This window comes from Hyla sarda, chromosome 1 (genome assembly GCF_029499605.1).
Source record: "Hyla sarda isolate aHylSar1 chromosome 1, aHylSar1.hap1, whole genome shotgun sequence".
NCBI lineage: Eukaryota > Metazoa > Chordata > Amphibia > Anura > Hylidae > Hyla > Hyla sarda.
This window is the reverse complement of record NC_079189.1, coordinates 285706207-285731278: the sequence shown is the minus strand read 5'-3', so window position 1 is coordinate 285731278 and position 25072 is coordinate 285706207. Positions and strand designations below refer to the sequence as shown.

The following is a 25072-nucleotide window of genomic DNA, read 5'->3' as shown; positions in this document are numbered from 1 at the left end:
ATGCACCAGCAGGGCCCTTGCTGGTGGAAAAACTAAGTAGGTACTTATGACTGATGAAAAAAAATTGGTATAAAATGTTACTTTAAAATGAACCATAAGAAATTAGATACAACAGATAATGAGTAGCACATTTGCTTGTGTGCAAACAAATATTCCTGTGCAAATAAGCATAAAAAGTCTGTCCAAGTTCAAAAATCTCCTTGGAGTAACTTTAAATTATCCACAAGTAAGCAGGATTGCCCCTCACTATAACTCATGTAAATAGAGGATTGGTACACTGTACCGTTCACCGGAGGTGTACTGAGCCGGTCCTCTGGTTCTTGCACAGAATGCAGATCCTCTGTGCAGACCTCAATGGAAGCCCGAGTCCAGAGGGACAGTGCGCCAAGCCACCGGTGGATGAAGGACACCTGCTCTTACCGGGCATGGTAAGCGCTGCAGTTCCTGAAGGGAGCATGGATAGTGAAGGGAATTGGGATGAGGTCTTTCAGTGGCATCCTCGTGGCTGAGGCCCGTACCAAATAAAGATAGAATGGGATTGTGGAGACTATGATGGGGTTATTGCCCTATTAATTCCTTGTGGCAATGTATAGGATTGCTGTATCAGACATGTTTTGGACCTCCATAGGGTCCTTCTTCAGTAATGTTAGCGAGGATATGATAATTTCAAAATGACCTGATGCAATGCCCCAGCAGGTGTGGACCCAAGTTTTTCCCTGGTTTTCACCCTTTATCCAGAATGTGGATGCTGGACTTTAGCTGCAAGGGAGATACCAGGTTGATATCGCAAGAGTGGCAGCTGGCCAGGCAGACCAAAATGCCCTGGTGCCAAGAAAACAGGCAGGAGGGGGCGAGCTGATACTTTAGATGGTTTTAGCACAGCAAACAGTTTGATGTAGCAGAGCTAAATTGGTGTTTTAGCAGATCTGTACATTTCAGAAGCAGCCAGGTGGTGTTAGATTGCTCAAAATACAGAGGAGTGTATGAAGTCCAGGCCATACACAAGAGGGCAGCGAAGTACAGGATGATCAGGCAAGAAACAGAGTCAGGAAACAGTTATAGGTCATGAACACTGGGACATAGGAACAATACAGACAAAAACCTTTGCTTTCATTAACTACAATGTTTCTCAGGCATCAGGGAATGGGTGGAGCATTGTTAAATATGCAGTGCCTGGCAAGGAATTAGAGGAGGACTGAAATTTAGGACGTGCATGCGCACAGCTCTTATGGGGTGACCCAGTAACTACCCTGACAGCAGAGAAGGTCAGAGAAGGTGCAGCTCGGCTGCGGTAAGCAGCAGGAAGTGGCGATAGGTGGGGACTTGGCACCATTGGAACAGCAGCTGTGGGGGATTGGGGCAGGTGGGTATGCACTGGTTTTTTTTTTATTTGAAAACACCCCTCCTCCATTATAAAACATTTTGTTTGCCTGGAATACCCCATTTTATGTCTGTTGGCTGAAAGCTTTCTGTGGCGGATCAGGGGAACATCAAATTATAAATATTACATTGTACCGAGTAAATCATTGGGAGGACTAGTGTTCCTGGCTTCTTCTGTAGCTAATAAACACTTATTTATGAAAACTGTTGCATAACAGTGACATATTGTTGAAATCAGGGTCTCTGTATACTATACAGATAGGGCAGCATAAACCTGGTAATAGATCCTGTTCAATTGTGGAACAACCTTTTAAAAACAAAGACGAATTTGAGCTTCATCTTGAACTGGAAAATCTTGAAAACGCTCCTTAAAATGTCCTCACTTATAAAAGGGAGGCTCTGTGACCAATTTGTTATATATGGCTACATTGAATGTGTAATGTACTATATCAGCTCCAGTGTCCCACATGGTGTCATTATTAGATGTATGAGCAAGATTTATACACTAAAATATGGCAGGAAAACTGACTTAAAAGTCATTGACAAACACTGGATCCAGGATATGTTTTTGTATAAATAGAAATCCTTACATGAATAAAATAATGGAGGGCATTTTAGAACAGTTATTAGTGTTAGACGTAATGACTGATACTGGCTGAGTATATAAATCAGAATAGGGATGACGGTATTCCTCAAAAGTGCATAAGCCAATGCCGGCAAGGGCTCTAGAAGCATTTCATTCTAGATCTTATATACTGTTCTCTGCTGCAAAACATTGGTGCTGCATGAATATTAAACAGAAATAGGCCATACATGATCAGTTTCCCTATATCATAAACTAAGAGAGTCAATGTAAAGTTAACCTGAAGAAACATTTTGTAACTCCTTAAGGCCTAGGGTATTTCTGGTCCTAAAGGGGTTGCCCAAGTTTTGTTACGAAGGTATCCCAGACAATAATCTGTAGAAAGCCCAATGATTTGTGTAATACTAGGATGTACCAGGCCTAGCGATAGATGCCCTTTATTGCCATTGTGGTTTATAGGTGAGGGTTCTGATATAGTAACATTTGTCACTAGGAAAGATGTGCTCAGTCTAGTTAGTAGTGTTGCTCACGAATATTCGCAATTCGAATATTATTCGCGAATATCGCATATTCGCGAATTCGTGAATTTCGCGAATATAGCGCTATATATTCGTAATTACGAATATTCTTTTTTTTTTGTTTTTTTTTTCACAGTACACATCACAGTGATCACCCCTCTCTGCTTCCAGCTTGTGTGGTGTAAAGAAGGCTCTAATACTACTGTGTGAGACTGGCGTGCGAAAATTCGCATATGCGTAAATTAGCATATCCTAATTTTCGCATATGCGAATTTTCGCGTATGTTAATTTTGTATATGCTAATATGCACATGATAGTTTTCGCATACGCGAATTTTCGCATATGCGAAAATAAAACGGGAATATAACGAATATGCGAATATTCACGAATATATGACAAATATTCGTCCATATATTCGCGAATATTCGCGAATTCGAATATGGCCTATGCCGCTCAACACTACTAGATATAACAGCTCTCTCCTGCAAATGGCATCCTGGCGATGATGCGATCATTTACATCACCACCAGGGAATGTGTTAATCTCCCATAGAAGTTAAAGGGGTACTCCAGTGAAAAACATTTTTTTTAAATCAACTGGTGCCAGAAAGTTAAACAGATTTGTAAATTACTTCTATTAAAAATCATAACCCTTCCAGTACGACTACTGTATGCTTAGGATGATGTTGTATAGTTCTTCTCTGCCTAACCACAGTGCTCTTTGCTGACACCTCTGTCTATTTCAGGAACTGTCCAGAGCAGGAGAGGTTTGCTATGAGGGTTTGCTCCTGCTCTTGACAGTTCCTGAGACAGATCGAGGTGTCAGCAGAGAGCACTGTGGTCAAACAGAAAAGACATTTAAAAAGAAAGAACTTCCCATGGAGCATACAGCAGCTGATAAGTACTAAAAGGGTTAAGATTTTTAAATAGAATTAATCTACAAATCTGTTTAATTTTCTGGCACCAGTTGATTAAAAAAGAAATAAATAAATAATTCACCGGAGTACCCCTTAAATGAGTGAGACTACAGGCTGCTGTAAAGCATATCTTTAAATTTTGTTAACAGCAGCTCAGGTGAGATGGTTGTCCCCATATTCATGTACAGAAAAAAAAAATAATAATCTACAATCAGAGAATAAAGCCAGTGAAGAGGAAAGGATTATATGTCCGTATCTGGTTTAAATGAGTAAAAAAGGGTAATTAAACTTTAAGTTAACTTGTCCTCAAACTAGGGCAATAAAGTGTATGAGTATTATGTATTATGACTGCAGTAAATGGCATCTTATTGTTCTGCTTTCAGTAACTAGATAACCACATGTAAGATTCAATGGAAGCCATTTGAGGACATCATTTCCTTATACTCCAGCATTGTTTCATTGTACCAGTACAAAATACAGCAATAATGAGAGGAACAAAATATATGGAAATAGAATGAATCACCAACATGTTGCTGTTTATTTCATTATCTAAGTAAATCATTGATATGGAGATATTACCATGCACCGATCTGGAACTGTCATTCGATATTTAAATAATGTATTACATAAAAGTCAATTTTAGATCACAGAACCAGGCCAACTACCCAGGAATAACCTGTAAAAGTTGTGTAGCTGTAAACAGTCCAGATGAGGTGAGAGTAAGGGGACTGTAAAAAGCCCAAACCCATATACCAAATCCAAGACCAGGAATCTGTTTACCAATATCATACCCTCTCCTCAGAATTGTAACAGTGACACCCCTAGAAGAAAAAGATAACTTTATTACCTACATTTTTTTGGGTCTGATCTTAGGTGGTGACAGCTTTTAACTTTATAATAACACACACAATAATAATAATAATAATAATAATAATAATAAAAAAATACCTATCATCTTACTCGTATGTTCTGATAAAACAGTCAAATCTTTCTCTCTGAATGCTGAACATACAAGCCATCAGAATGTGGTTACACCCAAATAGATGACTGGTCCAGGACATTCTTTTGGAAGGTACTCAGTGTCATGTGATATACAGCCCTGGATAGGCAATGATATATAGAACTGAATACTAAGAAGTCAACCCAGGATAAGAATAGGAACTGACTATGCCCAGTTTATGGTACAATAATGAATATAACTAATGCTACAAATGTATATTTAATACGACTGAGAATGGTTTTAGAGCTGAAATATTAGATTGACAAATGTGGCATGGGAGCTTATACTGTTGCAGTCAGGAATATTTGTGATGCCTAATATTTGACCTACTTTACTATTGTAACCAATTCTGTTGCTTCTGTTCAGTTTGTCAGTCCTTATTACATTGTAAATTCTCTGCTACAATATACATGTGTTGGCTTTCTCCTGGAACTACCAGAGTTAAAGGAGAAATGAGGCGCACAATTTTTAACTTCCCCTGTGCACAGGCTGCAAAAACTTAAAAAAAACTAAACTTCACCTCACCTTCCTACGTTCCCCCGTTGTGCCGATATCGGTGTCCCGGTCCTCCGGCACTGCTTGGTTCCCTGCTTCTTAGCCTCGGATCATCACACTGCGCTCAGCGTATCGCCGACAGCAGCGATGTCCCGCCTCAGCCAGTGATAGACTGAGCACACGGTCATGTAAGGAGCCCCGGCCCTGCCTTCTCCCTGCTGCCCGGGCTCCTTACATGACAGTGCCCTCAGCCTATCACCGGCCGAGGCGGGACATCGCTGCGACTGGCGATATGCTGACTGCAGTGTGACGTTCCGAGCCGAGGAAGCAGAGCAGCACCGGGGGAACGGGATGCCGATATCGGCACAACGGGGAATGTAGGAAGGTGAGGCCAATGTAAACTAAATGACTGAACACAGCATCAAATTTGCAGTTTCAAATCCTGCGCATCTAAAATGTGCAGGATACTGTAAGTGTAAATAAACCCTTAAAATAATCAATTGTTCAGTGTAGTATTGTGGTGTACACACATGACACCAAAAAGAAGAAGACCCTAACCATATCATTTAGAATGCAAAATACATCTTTATTGACAAAATATGACAAAAATATAATAAAACTTTAAAATACCAATGGCACAGTGGACAATACCTATAGTAAGCACACCCCAGGGAAGGCAATTTAAATAATATCAATATGACCAACTGAACTCACACCCATGCATACAAAGGTAACAATATATACGTATATAGTATAAGTATATAGTATAAGATAGTATATCAGGGGGAGGTCATAAGTGAGAAAACCAGTACCAAATAGTATAATAAGCCTTACCAAGGGATGTGCCGATGTCATGTCTGTATTGGCCTATGTTCACACACAGCAATTAGTTTGGTTGTGTGTGAACAGTTTTATGTTCCCTGGTCAGGGAATAGTTAATAGCCTTTTGCTTGCTAGCCAGTAGCTCCTTGGGTGATTGACTTAATTAAATCCTGACTTGCTAAGATGAAAGAGTGAAACACTCTTTGTATGAGCTTTTTAAGCTCTCTATGTTTTAGCATGCACTTTGCATTTTCTGGTTTTAGCCAATTTTATGTGGCATACTCTTAATAGAGTTTAAGCTGTGTTTGTTTAGTCGGTTTTAGGATTTGTATATTCTTTCTGCTATGTGTCTGTTCACACTGTGTTTTCTCTTGTATCCGTTCTTATAAAGTTCTGTGTTTTATATTTCTGTTTTCCTACTGGGCCAGCATCCAGTCCACACTGGTGAGTGTGCTGCTGGCCAGTAGGCTATTTGGATTTGTTATTATGGTTACTCCTTTAGTGGAGTGGAGTGTCTAGTTTGTGTGTCCAGTGTGAACAGTGTCCTATGTTAGATGTCTGTTACCGCTCCATGGGGACTCCGTGTCTACTGGAGGTGTTCGGAGAGATTGCTATTCCTGTGTGTAAACAGTGTTCTATAACTATATCCTGTGTATTTAGGCATCCCTGTTACTTGTCCATGGGGACTCAGAGGGTATTTTTATTCCTGTGTCTACTGGAGGTGTTCTAAAGGGATTGCGATTATTCCTGTCTTGTGTTCAGTGTGAAGAGTGTTCTATAATTATATCTTGTTGTATCTATTTTCTGAGTTGTAACTAGGTATCCCTATTATCTGTCCATGGGGACTCCGTGTCTACTGGAGGTTTTCTGAGGGATTGGGATTCCTGTCTTGTGTTCAGTGTGAACAGTGTTTTATAAATATATCCTGTGTAACTAGGCATCTCTGTTATTACCTGTCCATGGGGACTCCATGTCTACTGGGGGTTTTCTGAGGGATTGCGATTCCTGTCTTGTGTTCAGTGTGAACAGTGCTCTATAAATATATCCTGTGCAACTAGGCCTCCCTGTTACCTGTCCATGGGGACTCCGTGTCTACTGGAGGATTTATATGGGATTGCGAATATTCCTGTTTAGCAATAGATCCCATTTACCTGTCCGTGGGGACTCAGAGGGTATTGTTATTCCTGTGTCTACCGGAGGTTTTTCTAGGGGATTCAGCTTATTCCTGTTTTGTTTCTGACACATCCGTTTTCCTGTCTGGTGTTTTGAATTCTATATGTTTATTAGTTCTTTATTCAGATATTTGGAGTTCTGTACATGACCACTTATCTATAGTGTCTTCTGTTCATGACCGCCGATCTATAGTATCCTCTGTTCACGACCTCTGAGTCCTCTGTTCATGTCCGCTGATCTATGAAGTCCTCTGTTCATGACCGCTGATATAGTGTCCTCTGGTTTATGACTGACTATTTATTAGTATGTGTTTTTAGGCCCCTGCACTTTAGTTCAGGGAGGGACCAGTGCCCAGTTGTCGATCCACCATTTAGGGTGGATGGGCAAGTAGGCAGGGAGAGCAGTTTTAGGGTCAGTTTAGGGCTCAATCTCCCTGTCCCCAGGTCTCTCCCCGACAGCCGAACCCCTACATATGTTTCGCTCAGTCGAGCTTCCTCAGGGAATACCCCCTGAGGAAGCTCGACAAAGCGAAATGTATGTAGGGATTCGGCACATCCCTTGGTAAGGCTTACTATACTATTTGATTTTGTGCTTTATTATTCACACTGTGCATTTTTCAGTCCTGTTTTGACCTTGTTGATCCTGTTCTGAGCCTTGTGCACGTTCCCTGGTTACCACCCTGCAGGCTCCCTATCTAAGTGTCAGTTTTCCCTCAGAATAGTTCCAGTGTGTATTACAGAGAGACTAGCCTCTATGTTAGATCCCCATACACTACATACAGGCAGAAAATACAATATAATGAAAGTAAAAAAACGAAAATGGCACTTTGATAAGACTCTTGGTCTAAAGAAGGGTGCTCTGCTTCCCAAGGTTAGGTTCCAAACCTCTTGTCAGAAATGTATCTCAAGCTTAAGAAAAGCCTCATGGAGAGGCTGAAACATCACCTTTTTGTAACATGGATAGGTAAACAAAATCAATTTTTCATGCTTACATGGAGTGCCACTTTTCTACTTTTGGATAGATAAAGACAGAAAACAGTGGATCCTGCTTTCCTACCTCTCTATAGCAACCCTTAGAAGTAGCAGCAACATTAAAAATAAAGAGTAAAACAGAGTATTGTAAGAAGAGAATCCAGTTTTAGCGTGAGTCAGTAAGCCAGCACTGTCTCCGTGTTTCTAGGTCTCTCTCTGCACTCCCTCAACTCCCCACTTACAGAGGAGTAGAATATTTTTGAGGACATGTCTTAATAACAAAACACCAATGAAATTCAGGAAGATAACAGTTAAATTCTAAATATATGTGTTTGGTTAAAAAGCATACAATACCATCCTTTTTAAGAGAGATGTTCTTTAAGAATCATTGAAAATGACATGCATGTTGTGACACTGTATTAAAACATTAGCTGTTTGTGTTATTACCATATGACCTACAAAATGACTTTAACAAGTACCTCTAAACTGGAGATAGTGTTTAAATAATGGAAAAATAACGATGTGGATCTGGGAATAAGGCACCTGGCAAATTGATAACCTTGGGTGTCCTGGATAGATTGTATTGGCTGTAGTGCCTTCACAGGTCAAAGAGACTGAATTGGTTTAAACCAGGAATAACATGTGAGAGAACACAGTAGGTAAATCCTGTTATAAGAATATTGTAGGCCAGAAATAATTACAATGACTTTACAATTTCCCTATTAACATGGCTACAATATCTGTATTTGCTGGCAATACCATGTTGGTTTTTAGCAAGAATTACAACTGGGTAAATGAAACCCCCACTGCCTGTGTAAAAACTACATTGCCTACCCTAAACAGTCCTTGCTATATAAATGACATCAAAGGAGGTGACAGCTAGACAGCAGGGAGATGTGGAACACTAAATATGGTATTACAGTGAGGAGCACCAGGGAGCCCATTACTTCGGAGGATTTTGTGGGATTATTTGAGTGATATTTCAATTTTTGCTCTACCTGTCCCTCGTGTGTCTCTCCATGTGTAATGATATCTGAATTGCAGCTATTTCTCTCCACTATTCCTGGCATTCAGAGTCATTCAAGGGAAGGCTTTCAAAGAAAAGCGGCCTTTCCCCTGCTCCTCTCTGTGTCCCTCTAACCCTACGGGAAGCAGACTCCTGCCCATTTCAGCGTGACGGCTTTTACAAGAAAGAACTTCCCGCCTCTGATCTGCTTTGAAGCCAAGTCTGGGTAGCAGGGGCATCACAGCTTAACTGGAGAGGAAGACACAGCGCTTCAGTAACTTGCAGTACATCTGTATATGCTGAGCAGAGAATAATCTTGTACATGATGTAGAAAAGCATGTGAATGGTGACATCTCACCTAAGGGACTATCAATGCACCAACTCAAGTGCACCAAATATTACTGATTTGTGGAACTTGTTTTGTTGAACTCAATATTAAAATATATTGGCAATAACAATGAAACAAATCAAGAGCATTAGGTAGTACCAGCAAGCTAGTGTGAGTATTTGGGAACAAGAGCAAACTAACTGTGGGTTAGGATGAGGATATTAGTCCCTGAAGTGTTTGTCACGTAGTTGAGTGGTGTTAACCCAATGTCCCTCTTCTGTGTCTCACATACCTTTTCAAATAAATGGGTTCCGCACACAAAGCCAGGGTAACCACAGTGCAATGCAAACTAGATACTCCACTTTACTCACTCTTGTAGTAATCTGTGAGATCCAGTGAAAGACACCGAGGCCCTTGTTCAGCCCTCTCCTTTCTTTAAGAAATACCCTTCTTGAGGCAGAAATGCAGAGAAAACTATTCTTGCAGCAGGGCTGAAACTAGGCCCAGGGATGATTTTGCTGCAGACAGGACTAGTGACTGGTTTGTGACCTATTCACAGGAGGTATGTCTGACATTAGCATTACTTAGACTAACTACTTTAGTCTCCTTAGGAAGGCTGAGGGAACTAACACTAATGTCTAGACCAAGGTTAGGTACAGCTCTTTTCCCAGAAAAGGATGGCGGACTTGGGACTGACTCCTGCATTCATTAGTCAGGAGTCCTGCATGTAACTAAATCCTTGTTTAGATGGACAAAATACATGTGCAAAAAAACATTAACCCTTTGCACGATGCAGATTTCAGTATATGCTTTTGACTAGTTGTGCAAGACATAAAATACATTTCATGTAGGAAAAAAAACTTTGCATAACAATACAATACTTGAGAGAGACATACTATACATCAAGCAAACCTGATATACCTCTGCTTCCCGTCCACTACTTTAATGGGTAGCAGCAGAATATGCTCCATGCTAAGATACTACCCCATTCCTGTAGTACAAGTGTAAAGACATACATTTTAGCAAAAAAAAAAAAAATACATGTTTTCTGTGGGAAGTATAGATGTTTTTCCCCAGGATTTATAAAAACCTAGGCCATAAAATAAAGGATACCAAGTGGACGTCTGTTCCAAAGGTGAAACTATACATCTGTTCCCTTCGGGATAATCCACATACAATATATCTCTATCATTTCTCTCGGTCAATATCCAAAGAAGTGCACAAAGGAGAAGTTAAAACATTTATGCCTCAGACTACTTTAGCAATTCACCTTATTAGTTATAATGCAGTTTCATAACTAAATTTTATGTTTTCACCACACAAAGATAAGGATCACATAGCTTTTTACTTCATAGGGAATAAACAATTCACATATACAAAACAAAACATGTAAGTTAAATACTAAACTTTCTGGCTTCATGGAATGAAAGTAAATTATTTTCTGATCAAACAGAAAAAAATAAAATAGGAGATAATCAACAACAAAAAAAATTCCAGTTATGTTCCATTTATTGTTTATCAAAGGAGCAAGAAATCTTTTCAACTCCTTAAGAATTCCTTAAAGGGTAGCTCCCACCATCCCTTTTTTTTCTGTCCCTGCCTATTACCCATCTATCCCTAACCCCCTCCCTGCCTTAAATTTTTTTTTTTACATATAAAAAATGCTTTTTTGTCTGCCTGGTAGCGTGCTCACTACCAGGCAGACTTTCCCAGCAGGCACCACCACACTGATGCCTGCTGGGGCTGGCACTTCCGCCCGTAGTTCACCTATACAGGGTGCCTACAGCTGTTTCCCCACTGCAACTCCCAGCTTGCCCTGACATCTATTGGCTGTCAGGGCATGCTGGGAGTTGTAGTGGGGAAACAACTGGAGGCACCCTGTATAGATGAACACTTGAGCACATACCGCTCCCTGCCGCGCAGCCCGCAACCCCCCCCCCGCCCCCGTCGCGCCGCTCAACTCACTCCCCCTCAGTTCACCTATTCAGTGTCCCTCCAGGCTACCCCACTACAACTCCCAGGCCATGCTGGGAGTTGTAGTGGGAACAGTATACATAATACAGTGAACATAATACTTTACCTTGTCCCCAAGCCTGCGCGCGTCCTCTTCCTTCAAAGCGCTCGCTCCCACCTGTCTGATTGACAGGTGGGAGCAAGCACAGCAGTGATTGAATTTCGACTCGTTGCCAGGCTTCAACGAGTCAAAATTCAGTGGTGACGTCACTGCTGAATGCATTCGGCCACTAGGAGGGCGACCCCTAGTGGCCGAATTTAAAAGTGATTTTAAACGGTTTTAAAATCACTTTTTTTAATTAAACTATATTAGAGATATGTTGTAGTACTGAAGTACTACAACATATCAATTTTTTGTTTTCATGACAGTGCCCATTTAAGAAAAGTGGTGGGCAAGAGCCAATCCCTAAACACTCATTGTATTGCATGACAGATTAAAGAGCATTTGCTTCATTGTAAACTGGTCTGTAAAGAAGTCTTTGTATTAAAACGTATGTATGGATCTACAAATTATTCTAAATAGATCATGTTTCATGTAGTTTTAATTGACGGTGTAAAACTATAAACACATACATGTCTATGCCCATGAGCCAAGTCCATACCTCCTATTACAATACTTTGCAAACAATCACAAAGCACCATATTTTTCACAGGAGATCTATATGAGAAAACAGTATTTCCTCAACATCTAGGAGTTTTAAGTATTGTCACCAGTTCTCCTTAAGCACCACCCAATGAACCAACCACATTTTCCCAGTGCTAGCCCTATTTTTTCTTCCTGGCTGCTTCAGGAGCTGTTAACAATTATAGAGAGAGAGAGAGAAAGAGAGGGAGAGAAATCTGAGGGAATACTAGGAGCAACCAACCCCCTCCATCTTCACAGCTGAGATTTATGGCCAGCTGCACCACTGAGTGGAGATGGAAAAAAAAAATAAGCTAGAAGAAGAGGCCCCGGTACGTGTAGAGGGGGGATATGCTATGGCCACATATATGTATATATCAATACAGCTCCCTTCGTATCTACATAATGCACTGCTTGTAGCGGGACTGATATTAATCTAACTGAAGGTTCACAATAATTCTGAAAACTAAAAGTAGCTTAAAGGCATGTATCACATTGGAGTAGTGCGTATAATATATAAGCAGAAGTGTTGCAATGTGTGTATCATTGAAATACCTGCACTACTTTTTGAATACATTGATTTACATATAACATATTCTGAGCCATTACATCACTTTTCGTCTCCTCTAGGGCAGACTATGGGTATGTTTTTAAAGTGAAGGAGAATATTAGTCTAACCCAGAAAAAAACAAGACAGGAACAAGAAGAACACACAAGTTCTATGCCCTAATCATATTCTTTCCCATGATTCCAGTATTGCAGGGTACCCTGCTAACCACTGAGCTACCATGCTTCAATAAATTTCAGCTGCAAGGTCAGATGCAAAGTATATGTGGTCTCCCAGTACAGGACTTGGTCCTGTCCCTTTGTCTGTAGTCCCCTCAGCCAGAGTCCCTCCATGCTAGTAGGGCTCTACTGGAGGCCTAAATCCCTAGTCGCCTCTTGATAATGTCTATAAATGTATATATTTATTATATATTTATTATAGATATTTATTATAGTATGTATAGGACCATAGAGGTCATGTGCCTTTAAATCGTTGTGTTATGTTAAGGTTTAAGGAACTTTGGGTCATGTGTCATACCCATAGTTCCTTAGGTCAGGACTGACAGGTTTGCAGAACCAATGAGCTTTGTACCTGCCCCCTGAATATATAAGGGGCTGCTGCTCTTCTTGCTGAACTCAAAAGCAGTAACATCTCTCTTAGTTCTGGATTATCAGCGAAAGCACATCTCAGAACAATCATCAATTCCAGCTAGGCCTGAAGCCTAAATCTTCCGCAGCCACTAAACCGTGAGTTATCCAGCTCGAAACTACAAATCCTGTGTGACTACTGCAACTCCAAAATACCCTAAATTCAATAGCACAGTGGCTAGCAAACCAAAGCTCAGTAACCTCAGAAGTCCCAGCAAACCTGTGAGGAGCCTGTACCACGGTCCTCTTCTAAAGACTGTTATGTTACCTGCAGTTGCATAAAATATACAGTAAGTAAAATATACAATAAGTTTATATCGGTTTTTCATCATCTTCTGCTGTGGACTTTCAATTATTTCTCCCTACCGTTTCTGTGACGGTTGGCGGTAGGATCATTACCCTAAAGAAAACCTCATCCTGGCGTCACGACAATTAAGGGTTAATCCTATAACCTACTCTACCACTCTGCAACACCCCAGACACCATCCTCTCCCTCAAGCTCACCACATATACATTTCTGACTTGACTTTCCAGTTTCTGCAGATACATTTTGGTTTATTGTTGACAGTGAGAGCAAGCATTGTCCTGAGCAAAGAGAAACAAGCAGATTCTATGAAAGACTTCACATAATCTATATGATCTGACTGAACAAATGAACGAGGCAGCCTTATGGTTACAGCTTTGTGCCATCCATACGTCTCAACAAAAGGGTTGAAAACACACAGAATCACCAAGAAGAGCAAATAATTTAGTATGTGTGAGGTTTATATATTGTCCTGTAATAATAATGTTGGGGTTTAGCATTGTAGACTTAGCATGTAACCTCTTACTGCTCTTGTTAACCCCTCTTTTGGTAATGGGAAGAGGATACAAAGTAACAGAATAGAGGAGACAGTAAAAAGTCATCCTCTCTCCAAGCCTACTATCCGTGTGCTTGTGAAGCTCAGACAAGCACTGTCTGATAATCCTGTTTGGAGAGGTCTCCCGCTCACTGATATATACCCTTTGGGATACAAGAGGGCTTAGCACTGCTTGATTTAGACTACATGGCCAGTGTTTAAATGCTTCACTTGCTGAGGAAAAAATCTCAGTTTAATACAGCTGTCTTGGATCCTGTCAAACAGCATTTGAGGAATGTTCGTGTGGACAGAAGGGTAGGACGAGAACTAAAAAGGCAAATAAAAGTTACAATATTTACAAATATTAAAAGTAAACGGGAACACATTCAAATCGCAATGTTATATTCCAGTCAGATAGATTAATATTCTTCAACAATGTTTGGCTTGGTTTAATTAAAAGCACAAAATTGGAAGCCAATACACCAATTTATGTAGCCCATTGTTACGCCGAGCGCTCCGGGTCCCTGCTCCTCCCCGGAGCGCTCGCGGCGTTCACCTCCATGCAGCGCCCCGGTCAGACCCGCTGACCGGGAGCCCTGCATTAGTGTCAACGGCGGGGATGCGACCCGCGTAGCTCGCATCCCAATCCCCTCACCTGTCCCGTCCTCCGTCGGCTAAGTCCCGGCGCGCGCAGCCCCACTCCCTCGGGCGCGCGCGCGTCGGCTCTCTGAGATTTAAAGGGCCAGTGCGCCATTGATTGGTGCCTGGCCCAATCGGTACTTTGACCTGTGTCCTCACTATAAAAACCCACTTCCCCTTCCTGGTATCGCCGGATCTTGTTGCCTCAGTGCCAGTGAAAGCGTTCTTGTGTTTGTTCCAAGCCAGTGTTCCAGACCCCCTGCTGTTGCCCCTGACTACGATCCTTGCTGCCTGCCCTGACCTTCTGCTACGTCCGACCTTGCTCTTGTCTTATCCCTTGTACCGCGCCTGTCTCAGCCGTCAGCTGGGGTTGAGTCGCTATCGGGTGGAACGACCTGGGGGTTACCTGCCGCTGCAAGTCCATCCCGCTTTGCGGCAGGCTCTGGTGAAAACCAGTAACCCCTTAGACTCCGTTCCCCTGGTACGGCCCACGTCATCACCCCACTGACACAGAGGATCCACCACCTGTGTCCTCGCTGCATACCCATCCGGATCCTGACACCCATCTGGTCAAGCCATAAGTATATCTGGCCTAACGATAAAGCTACAAAAGGCTTTGCATCCCAAATTACATAGTGTTGAATTTCCCACACAAAACTCTTTTAATCTAACAAACCCCCAACAATCTATGCAACTTTTCTACTTATCTGAATTCTATTCCCCAGTTCAAGCACACATTTTCTTGGCTAACCTAAGGACTGGGATCTTCCACAACTGCCATAGTCTATGACCACCATAGTCAGGTTTGTTAGGAATCTAGACTCCATGCTCATTGAAGCCACAATATATATATTTGACTGACAAATCCGAGACAAGAGAGCAACATTTCAGGAAGGTGGGAAAGCCAGAGGTGAAAATGAATGAAATCATGTTACATGGCAGGTTCTGTCAGATCATTTGTTGCTTTGATATTATTGGTTAAATTAAGTTTTACATTAAGTTCTAAGTGTGTTATCTGAGAATTTAGATGGTACCATTTCAACACTACAGTCCCCTTAGGAGATAAAAAAAAAAAGAAAATAGCTTACACTTTTACTGATTTTTAGCATTTATGAATCATCCTGTTAATACTGATAAAAAAAAAAAATATTCCATTATGCAAATCTACATATTTCCATTATGTTTGTAGAAAATCTACAAAGGAATACAGAAGCAGTAGTAAGGTTTTAAAGGGGTATTCCAGGATCTTTTTTTATTTGACTATGCTACAGGGGCTGTAAAGTTAGTGTACTTCATAATATAGTGTCTGTACCTGTGTGTGACGGTTTTCTCACAATTCTTCTGTGATTTTCACTCCAATATTTATTTTTAACAACATACAAAATTATTCATGTCTCTGGATTTCCCAGGTTGCAGTGCATCGAGAACTGATATCACTAGTCAGGTGATCAGAGGGAGCCTGTCTGCTTCAATGGGTGGAGCGACAGAAAGATAATTTAGCAATAGCTGTAGGCACCCTGATTAGAAAATACTGATCTTTTGAGCCTATTTGTGCTGCAATGGGTGGGGTGGCTGATGTGTGGGAGGGAGGAATGTAACTTCACACTTACAAGAATGGAACTATGGGATGTGTAGTTTGACAGATCAAATGTCAACAGGAACTACCTAGATAGCCTTGCAAGTATGTACTAAAATCACCTTATGGTGGATAACCCCTTTAACAAATCCCCACATGCTGCCAATTCACAGCAGCCATAGTCCCCATATGTTCTTTAAGTCAGTGGTGAGGGACTACAGGTCTCCTAGTGTCAATTCACTGCAGCAACAGTCACAGCAGAGTCCTGCTACCAAGAACTTGCCCAGCCAACTCCAACACAAAGCCACACTGACTATCACTATGGGTGAGTGGTGCAAAACACTTAAAAACAACTCCTGCAAGCACTAAAATTGGATTTAGAAGGCATCTCCAGGTGAGAGGTGCACAACACCCAAATCCAAAGAAACAGGGCTCTGTGCAGTGAGGACAAGCAGGGCTCTGTACAGTGAGGACAAGCAGGGGTCTGTACACTGAGGACAAGCAGGGCTCTGTACACTGAGGACAAGCAGGGGACTGTACACTGAGGACAAGCAGGGGTCTGTACACTAAGGACAAGCAGGGCTCTGTCCACTAAGGACAAGCAGGGCTCTGTACACTGAGGACAAGCTGGGGACTGTACACTGAGGACAAGCAGGGGTCTGTACACTGAGGACAAGCAGGGCTCTGTCCACTAAGGACAAGCAGCGCTCTGTACACTGAGGACAAGTAGGGCTCTGTACAGTGAGGTCAAGCAGGGCTCTGTACAGTGAGGACAAGCAGGGCTCTGTGCACTAAGGACAAGCAGGGCTCTATACACTGAGGACAAGCAGGGCTCTGTGCACTAAGGACAAGCAGGGCTCTATACACTGAGGACAAGCAGGGCTCTGTATACTGAGGACAAGCAGGGCTCTGTACACTGAGGACAAGAAGGGCTCTGTACACTGAGGACAAGCAGAGCTCTGTACACTGAGGACAAGCAGAGCTCTGTACACTGAGGACAAGCAGGGCTCTGTACACTGAGGACAAGAAGGGCTCTGTGCACTGAGGAAAAATAGGGCTCTGTACACTGAGGACAAGCAGGGCTCTGTACACTGAGAACAAGCAGGGCTCTGTTCACTGAGGATGAGCAGGGCTCTGTACACTGAGGACAAGCAGAGCTCTGTACACTGAGGACAAGCAGAGGTCTGTACACTGAGGACAAGCAGGGCTCTGTGTAGTGAGGACAAGCAGGGCTCTGTACACTGAGGACAAGAAAGGCTCTGTGCACTGAGGAAAAAAAGGGCTCTGTACACTGAGGACAAGCAGGGCTCTGTACACTGAGAACAAGCAGGGCTCTGTTCACTGAGGACGAGCAGGGCTCTGTACACTGAGGACAAGCAGGGCTCTGTACATTAAGGCTCTATGACATGCTTCCGTCTCACACAGCAGGATCCTGCACAGAGCCTTGCTTGTCCTGCCATCACTTCCTTGAATTTGGACTCCTAATAGAGACACACAGGCAATAGCTGCAGGGACAGCATTTTTTCACCCAAAAATATACACATTTTTTAACCAATGAATATAAAAAAGATACAAATAATAGTATTATCTACATTATATCAAAAGTTTTTGCTAATGACAGCTAAGCTACACTTTAATTACTATTCACAGCGTCAAATACTTGTTTGCAATCACCTAAAAACCTTCTTCACCAAGACTAAGGTGTTAATATTCATTTGGAGTCACCTGCTATGCATACCCTGTTCACCTTGTAGGAAAGTAGCAATACTAAACCATATGTACTGCTGGTTTTGCAGGAAATAACAGTAGACAGACATTTCAAGCAAAGACCGCTTCACTTTATCGATTGTTGGCACACAGGCTTATCCAGCAGCCAGAGAGTCTACATGAAGATATGCTTGTTGGATGTTTTGGAAAGGCTTTGCTTTCAATGAACTATGCGGTAAATAAGCAAAGGGTTAGCGGCACCTGTCTATTGCGTGTGAATAGACTGCGCAAGGAAGGGAAACAGGAATCCCCAGAGTGAATCCATCCATTACAGTAGAAAAGCAATAATCCTCTTTGATTATATGCCATAAGAATACAGAATCTTTCTATCTTTATTTGTTTGTATGTTCTTGCTGCCAATATTACATTTAGATCGGAAAATGTAGTTATGGTACATGGGCTACTCTTCCTACAAAACAAAGAATCAATGATCTCACCTTCCACTTTGTATCAGTATTTACATATTTATTTGTATTAGAATTTGTATCAGTATTTCTAATATGACGGCAATATGTTAGAAAGTCAGAACATATCTGGAAAATTCTTTAGAAACGGAAATCTTCAGCACGGCACAACTCTTCCGAACAAAATTCTCCATACACAGGACATGGGAAAAAGGTGACGCGTTTCGGCCCGATCGGGCCTTACTCAAAATTCTTTACACACAGTGGGGCAATAACACTCCTAGGGATAGAGCAATTGACTGTCTTTAAAGGGAATTGGACTCATGTTTTTTTCAGTGCAGGTGCTTTGGGTTAGGATCATCATTGTATAGTATAACATTTTTTAAAATATCCATTTTGCTTACTATTGGTTAAGATCTGCTTTTATAGTTAGGATTGTTTGTACTTTGTAAGGGTGGCCACTTAGGGTCTGTAAATACCCGCAGATAATAATTTATACACATAAACCAGTTAACTTATAGAATCGACATAGGGGGGAATTTATCATTGTATATGTAAATCTATTTATTTTTCCTGCTGTTTTCCTGTGCTTAAGTCATGTGTACTCCCCCAAAGTTATCAGAAAGGTGCATGTTCTTATTGAATAGCTTGATTGAACAGCTTAGATCTAAGCAATTTTTAAAGTGTGGTTTTTGCTGGAGTGAGATGGCGCAAACATTTTCCACAATTTTAAGTTGTCTAATCAGCCACTACTGCAAAATGCAAAGTTTCTTTGGCTTAATCACACAATGGGTTGCATATACCGTAAGTCACAAAATGTTTTTGCAATTCACCCATTGCAACAGTTTGACATAACTAAAACCAATGATCAAGTCTGTTTACAGTCTGTAGGCAAACCAAGAGGGTGTCTGGTGCCTCCAGCAAAACACACATACATCACATTATTGTATTGACAAGTTATTGCCCCTAATCTTGTGACCTCAAAATCACCAAATCCTCCCAGTGAGTATAGTTAAACAGTGTTAATGAAAGGTGAAGCTTAATAAAGTAATGAAAATTGATGTGGGATATGCAGCTCTGTAATTGCTAAATGCTACAAATAATTCTAAGGTCACCAATCTATAATGACATTGACTTACACCTGAAACAAAGCTACTTATGGGACTAGTCTCTAGGCTAGATAAATGGTCAAATGCTCTGCACATTACTGCTTTGTGGAACTGAAAACAAAATGTTATGTGCAAATTTTATTAATCCATTTTCAACTTTTAGTATTCTTAGTTTAAACCAGGCAATATTAATATACAGATAAAGTGGTTATACAAAAACACTTAACAGCTAAACTCTGAAATAATTTACATACATACACTCAACAAAACAATTCTTCAATTAATGTTCATATAAGCACAGAAAATTGTTGTTACCTGAAAGAACCCTGGGGGCATGGGTCCTCCTGGCATTCCATCGTTCGGAGGCATGTTGCCCATCACAGGACTGGGAGCAGCAGCTGCGCTCTGTAGCAAACAAAAAGTTAAATTGGCATTAACCTGATGCAGTCAGATGTACAGGTTGTTACTTCTTACTTTTTTAAAGGGTTACTCCCTTGGAAAACTTTTTTTTTTTTAAATCAACTGGTGCGAGAAAGTTAAACAGATTTGTAAAATGCTTCTATTTAAAAATGTTAATGCTTCCAGTACGTTTTAGGGACTGTATACTACAGAGAAATCCAAAAAGAAAAGCATTTCCTCTGATGTCACGAGCACAGTGCTCTCTGCTGACCTCTACTGTCCATTTTAGGAACTGTCCAGAGCATGACGTGTTTGCTATGGGGATTTTCTCCTGCTCTGGACAGTTCCTAAAATGGACAGCAGAGGTCAGCAGAGAGCACTGTGGTCGTGACATCAGAGAAATCTAAAAAGATAAACATTTCCTCTGTAGTAAATAGCCCCTAAAATGTACTGGAAGGATTAAGATTTTTTAATAGAAGTAATTTACAAATCTGTGTAACTATCTGGCACCAGTTGATTTAAAAAAAAAAAGTTTTTCCACGGGAGTACCCCTTTAACATTTGTAACAAGGGTGTACAAAAAGAAGAAGAGGCCCTTTAGCAAAATTACAGTGCAGTTTGATATTTATCACTTGCCCCACTACATCCTTTCTGCCCTTTGGGATTACCCCTGTGGCTGGTTCCTTCTACAGTGGATGGTTAATGGGTTACATTAGGGGTGGATGATACCTAGGTGGGCCATTGCTCACCATAGACCCACAGTAGCCATGTGAGCTGCCTCTATGGTATGTATGACTTTGATCTGAAGGGAAACCAGCTTTGAAGAAATACACTTTTAACCAGTGTAATAGTTGTTACTATTATGAATAAACAAGATGTAATATGCTACTAAATTAATGACTGCTTTTACAAAACAGTAATAGAACCATATGGGAAAATTCGATAAACTATTTTTAACAGCTTTTGGCATTAAAAAGTAGCACACTTTTGTGCAATAGTCAATTACGCAAAAATCTTGAACTTTCTGTTTATGCTGCCATAGCCACACTTTAAAAAGGGTGTCAGGGCCTTCACAGCCCAGCAAATTCACTATGGTTCAGATCTAGCGTAGCTTTCTACATGCAGTGCAGATTTCTAAAACTGAAGACGCACATTTCTTAATAAATAGGTTGAATCCAAGGGCTGCAGGATTTTATTGAAGATCAGCACTTTATATGGCTGTTTCTGTAAACTACCCCCCCCCCCCCATAGTCACTATAGTAGTGCTGCTATACAATACAAAGACCTCAGTTATCTTTTTCCCCATTTAAATGAAGCCCCCAATCTGGTGTCATTTATACAGTGGCCCAGATTTACTTTGTTGGACAGGCTTCAACTGCACCAGATTTATCAATGTGCCTGAGGCTGATGGATACATTTTGCGTATCTGTAGACTGTGAAGTTTAGACCAACTATTAGTTGGCTTACTTCACACCACATTTTTGGCTCACTTAGTCCACACCTCACTTAACCAAAGCCATGCCACCTTTTATCAAGACCAGCCGCTTTGTTGGAAAAGTGTCTTAAAAGGGTATTCCAGGATTTTTTTTTATTTGACTATGCAACAAGGGCTGTAAAGTTAGTGTAGTTGATAATATAGTGTCTGTACCCGTGTCAGTGGTCTCGCAATTCTTATGTGATTTTCTCCCAAATATTTATTATTAACAGCATACAAAATGACTCATGTCTTGGGATTTCCCAGGTTGCAGTGCATCAAGACCTGAAATCACTAGTCAATTGTGCAAAGGGAGCCTGTCCTGCTTCAGTGGGTGGAGCGACAGATAGATAATTTTGCAACAGCTGTAGGCACCCTGATTAGAAAACACTGATCTTTTGAGCTTACTGCATTTGTGATGGAATGAGTGGGGTGGCTGATGTGTGAGAGGGAGGAATGTAACTTCACACTTACAAGCATGGAACTATGAGATGTGTAGTGTAAAAGACCAAACTCCAACAGGAAATACCAGTTCACAAAAAGACCTTCTTTTTTTTGTATACACAGAGATAGCCTGGCAGGTATGTACTAAAATCCCCTTATGGTGCATAACCCAAAAATAACCCAGTCAAAAACTCATGATAAATGTCGGGCAAGTCATAAGACAGTTTCTTGGTGCAAATTGTGCCATGAATTCGTATGCATTTACATTAGTAAATCTGGGCCATGATATTAGGAAATAAGAATCTATCATCACACATACTTCTTGTAGCTTCCAGCTTGCCTAGTAAGGCTTATTTTCACATCTGTCTTTTGTGCACCTAAACGAGCCGAAAAATATACCATTTTGGTCTCTGTTCAGATGGCATCCATTTGGGTTTGCTGGATGGAAAAATTTAGACTTTCTGCTACATGAGGTATTTCCCATACTGACAATATGAAAGGGCAGTACTACACAAGCAGTTTCCTATCATACTCTGGATTCCAAGGAATAAAATAACTAGTAAAGGTCCAATGACAAAGTCTTTAATCCCAAAAAGTTAAGAAAACGCTATATACATTCCTTTTGTTTCCATGACTGCTATAGTTACACTAGGCACCTATCCTAAAGGTATTTAGAATCATGTTTACCTATAAATACCTACACTGAAGTGGCTTGCTTTCAGGTAAGTGAATGACTATTTCACTAACAATATTCTCTAATTCTTCTGTCTTTCATTGGCGGCGTGCACCTGCCACTCCTTCTTAGAGGGTGCCAGCTACCGACTGTTAAACCCAACCACATAATCTCAGACGTCGCTCAAGGAAAGGCTTTATAACAGTAATTCTGAGTTGCTAATTCGGGTAATTGAAGGGTTAAGGCACAGTTAGACAGGATATTTTATTTAAGCATATCTTTCAGCTGAAGACATCCTCTCCAGGGGAAACCGTTTGGCACAATCCTAACTGCTGAAGGGCGGAAGTGTTTAACCAAAGTTGTGTCCTGTTACTATGACAACAACCGACTTCCAACCGTTTATCAAACTTGGCACAGAAATCACATTCCCTGAACAGCAAGTCCTATTTAGAACTGTGCACTTCCCTCAGCGCGAGAGTTGTGGGCAGGTCACATGGCATAGGAGACTACTTTTTCATCCTTTGTAGAATCTCCATAGATAGGTTATCTACATGGTATAGGATGAAGACTTGACTGACATTAGTAGATCACACAAGATGATGGACATTTGCTGTTGAGCTGCTGTAGTCACCCAATGCCTGCACGTACAGTTGCTAAGCAACTGCCCAGGCAAATTCCAGTGGAGGTCTTATTATGCAGAATGTCAGAAGAAACAGCTCTGGCTTCAGAGATCATTATTTCAGGTAACAACTATCATAGGAATCCTAAAGTCTCACTCCTTATCCAAAGTAAGACAATATGAAGAAAATTTAAGGACTACAGACACAACCTTACTCAGCCATTTCAGGCAAACTGTAATTTCCAGATATTCAATAACAAATTATCAAATTGTAATAGACAATATTTGTATTGCACTTAAAGGGGTACTCCACCCCTAGACATCTTATCCCCTATCCAAAGGATAGGGGATAAGATGTCTGATCGCGGGGGTCCCGCCGCTGGGGACCCCCGCAATATAGCACGCAGCACCCACCTGTTACTGCTCTGGAAGCGCTGGAGGGTCTGGCTCCCGACCACAGGGACGGAAGATCGTGACATCACGACTCCGCCCCCGTGTGATGTCACACCCCGCCCCCTCTAAGCAAGTCTATGGGAGGGGGCGTGACGCCCCTCCCATAGACTTGCATTGAGGGGCGGGGCGTGACGTCACACAGGGCGGAGTCGTGACATCACGATACACCGCCCCCGTGTGCGGGAGGCATAACACTGAGAGCCTCTAGCGCTTCCTGCAGTGCTTACAGGTGGGTGCTGCGTGCTATACTGCGGGGGTCCCCAGCAGCGGGACCCCCGCGATCAGACATCTTATCCCCTAAGATAGGGGATAAGATGTCTAGGGGTGGAGTACCCCTTTAAAGGGAACCCACCTACCTATTTAAGCTGCCCTGTGTTATAGTTATTGGATGTAATACCCCTGCTCAGAGGGGGCAGTATACACAGATTGACAAGTTGTCTTTAAAGGATTATTAAACCTAAGACAGTTATTCCTTTATTAGGTTGTTATATTACATTGATTATATATTTCATAGCTTTAGTGGCATCACTAGGGTAGGTGTCGCCTGGTGTGGTAGAAAATGGTTTCCCGATTTTCCTATGCACTAATTGGGCGTATAAAATATTGTAGCTATATCCTGCTGTGCCCCCATAACTTCGGGGAATCAAAAGGACATATCTTACGTCTCTATATTACAAAAAGCAAATATTTAATTTGTATAGATAGCTGCATTCATGCTTTTGCTTGTCCTTGGAAACAATTGGTGCTAAGCATGTCATATACAAAAGATAAGGTAAACACACTGAACTAGCTTTGCCAATTGGACATGTTTCTGATCTGAACATTTTCGGTAGATTTATGACTGTGGAACATTGTTGCTTAAAACTTTCTGTCAATCATAATGTTTCTCAGTTTTAGGGTTAGAGCAGGGAAAGCAATATTATGTCAGAGATTGACTACCGAGTAAAGAGATGGGCACTGTCTTCTTGAAATTTAGTATGGATAGATATGAGAGTGGTTTGAGTAAGCCCTTGGTAAAGTCTCTATGCAGCCACAAGATTTCCCTCCCTGGTAAAACATAAGATGACATGGTATGGAACATTTAATGGAAGGTCTCTGTATACTTTCGTGCAAATTTGGAAGCATACAGAGTTATAGTATATGGGCCCATAAATATCTTTGGATGTGTATTACAGATATACCATATCATAACCATGAGTCATCTGGGCGGTCACTGGAGGCTTTGCCTGCCCCCACCGGTCTTGACTGATAGATCTCTCTCTGTTATCCATCAATCAAGTGCAGTGGGACAGGCAGAAGGCATTAAGACTACCTCAATGACTCCTGGTTCAGACAGAATGAAAATTATGATATTTTTCCTTAAAAAAGCCATGTGAATGGGGTCTAAGAGTTCCAGACCATGTCCAGTGTAGACAGGCATGTTTGCTACAAATATACAGTAATTATTCTAAAAAGAAAATGTTATTACTGCCAGGCACAATGTAGAAAACAATGACGCAAAAGTTGTTGTGTGCCATACAATACTGTAGGTCTACCTAATGTAATTCTAATATGTGCCAGATTTAAGAATGAAATTGTGCCTTGCTAAATTTCTTACCATTTTTTTTTATCTTTTTACCACTTCTTTGTCGTTAAACATATTTAATTTTTTTATAT

At 41.2% G+C, this 25072-nt stretch overlaps 1 protein-coding gene across 1 annotated transcript in view; it reads right to left on the bottom strand.

Moving 5' to 3' along the window:
* The window catches only part of SSBP4 (single stranded DNA binding protein 4), a 455748-nt gene that overhangs the window by 82930 nt on the left and 347746 nt on the right, over window positions 1-25072 (bottom strand). The window contains exon 5 of the mRNA XM_056574391.1: window positions 19671-19760. Within this exon, the coding sequence (XP_056430366.1) occupies window positions 19671-19760 (90 nt within the window). The remainder of the gene's footprint in view (window positions 1-19670; window positions 19761-25072) is intronic.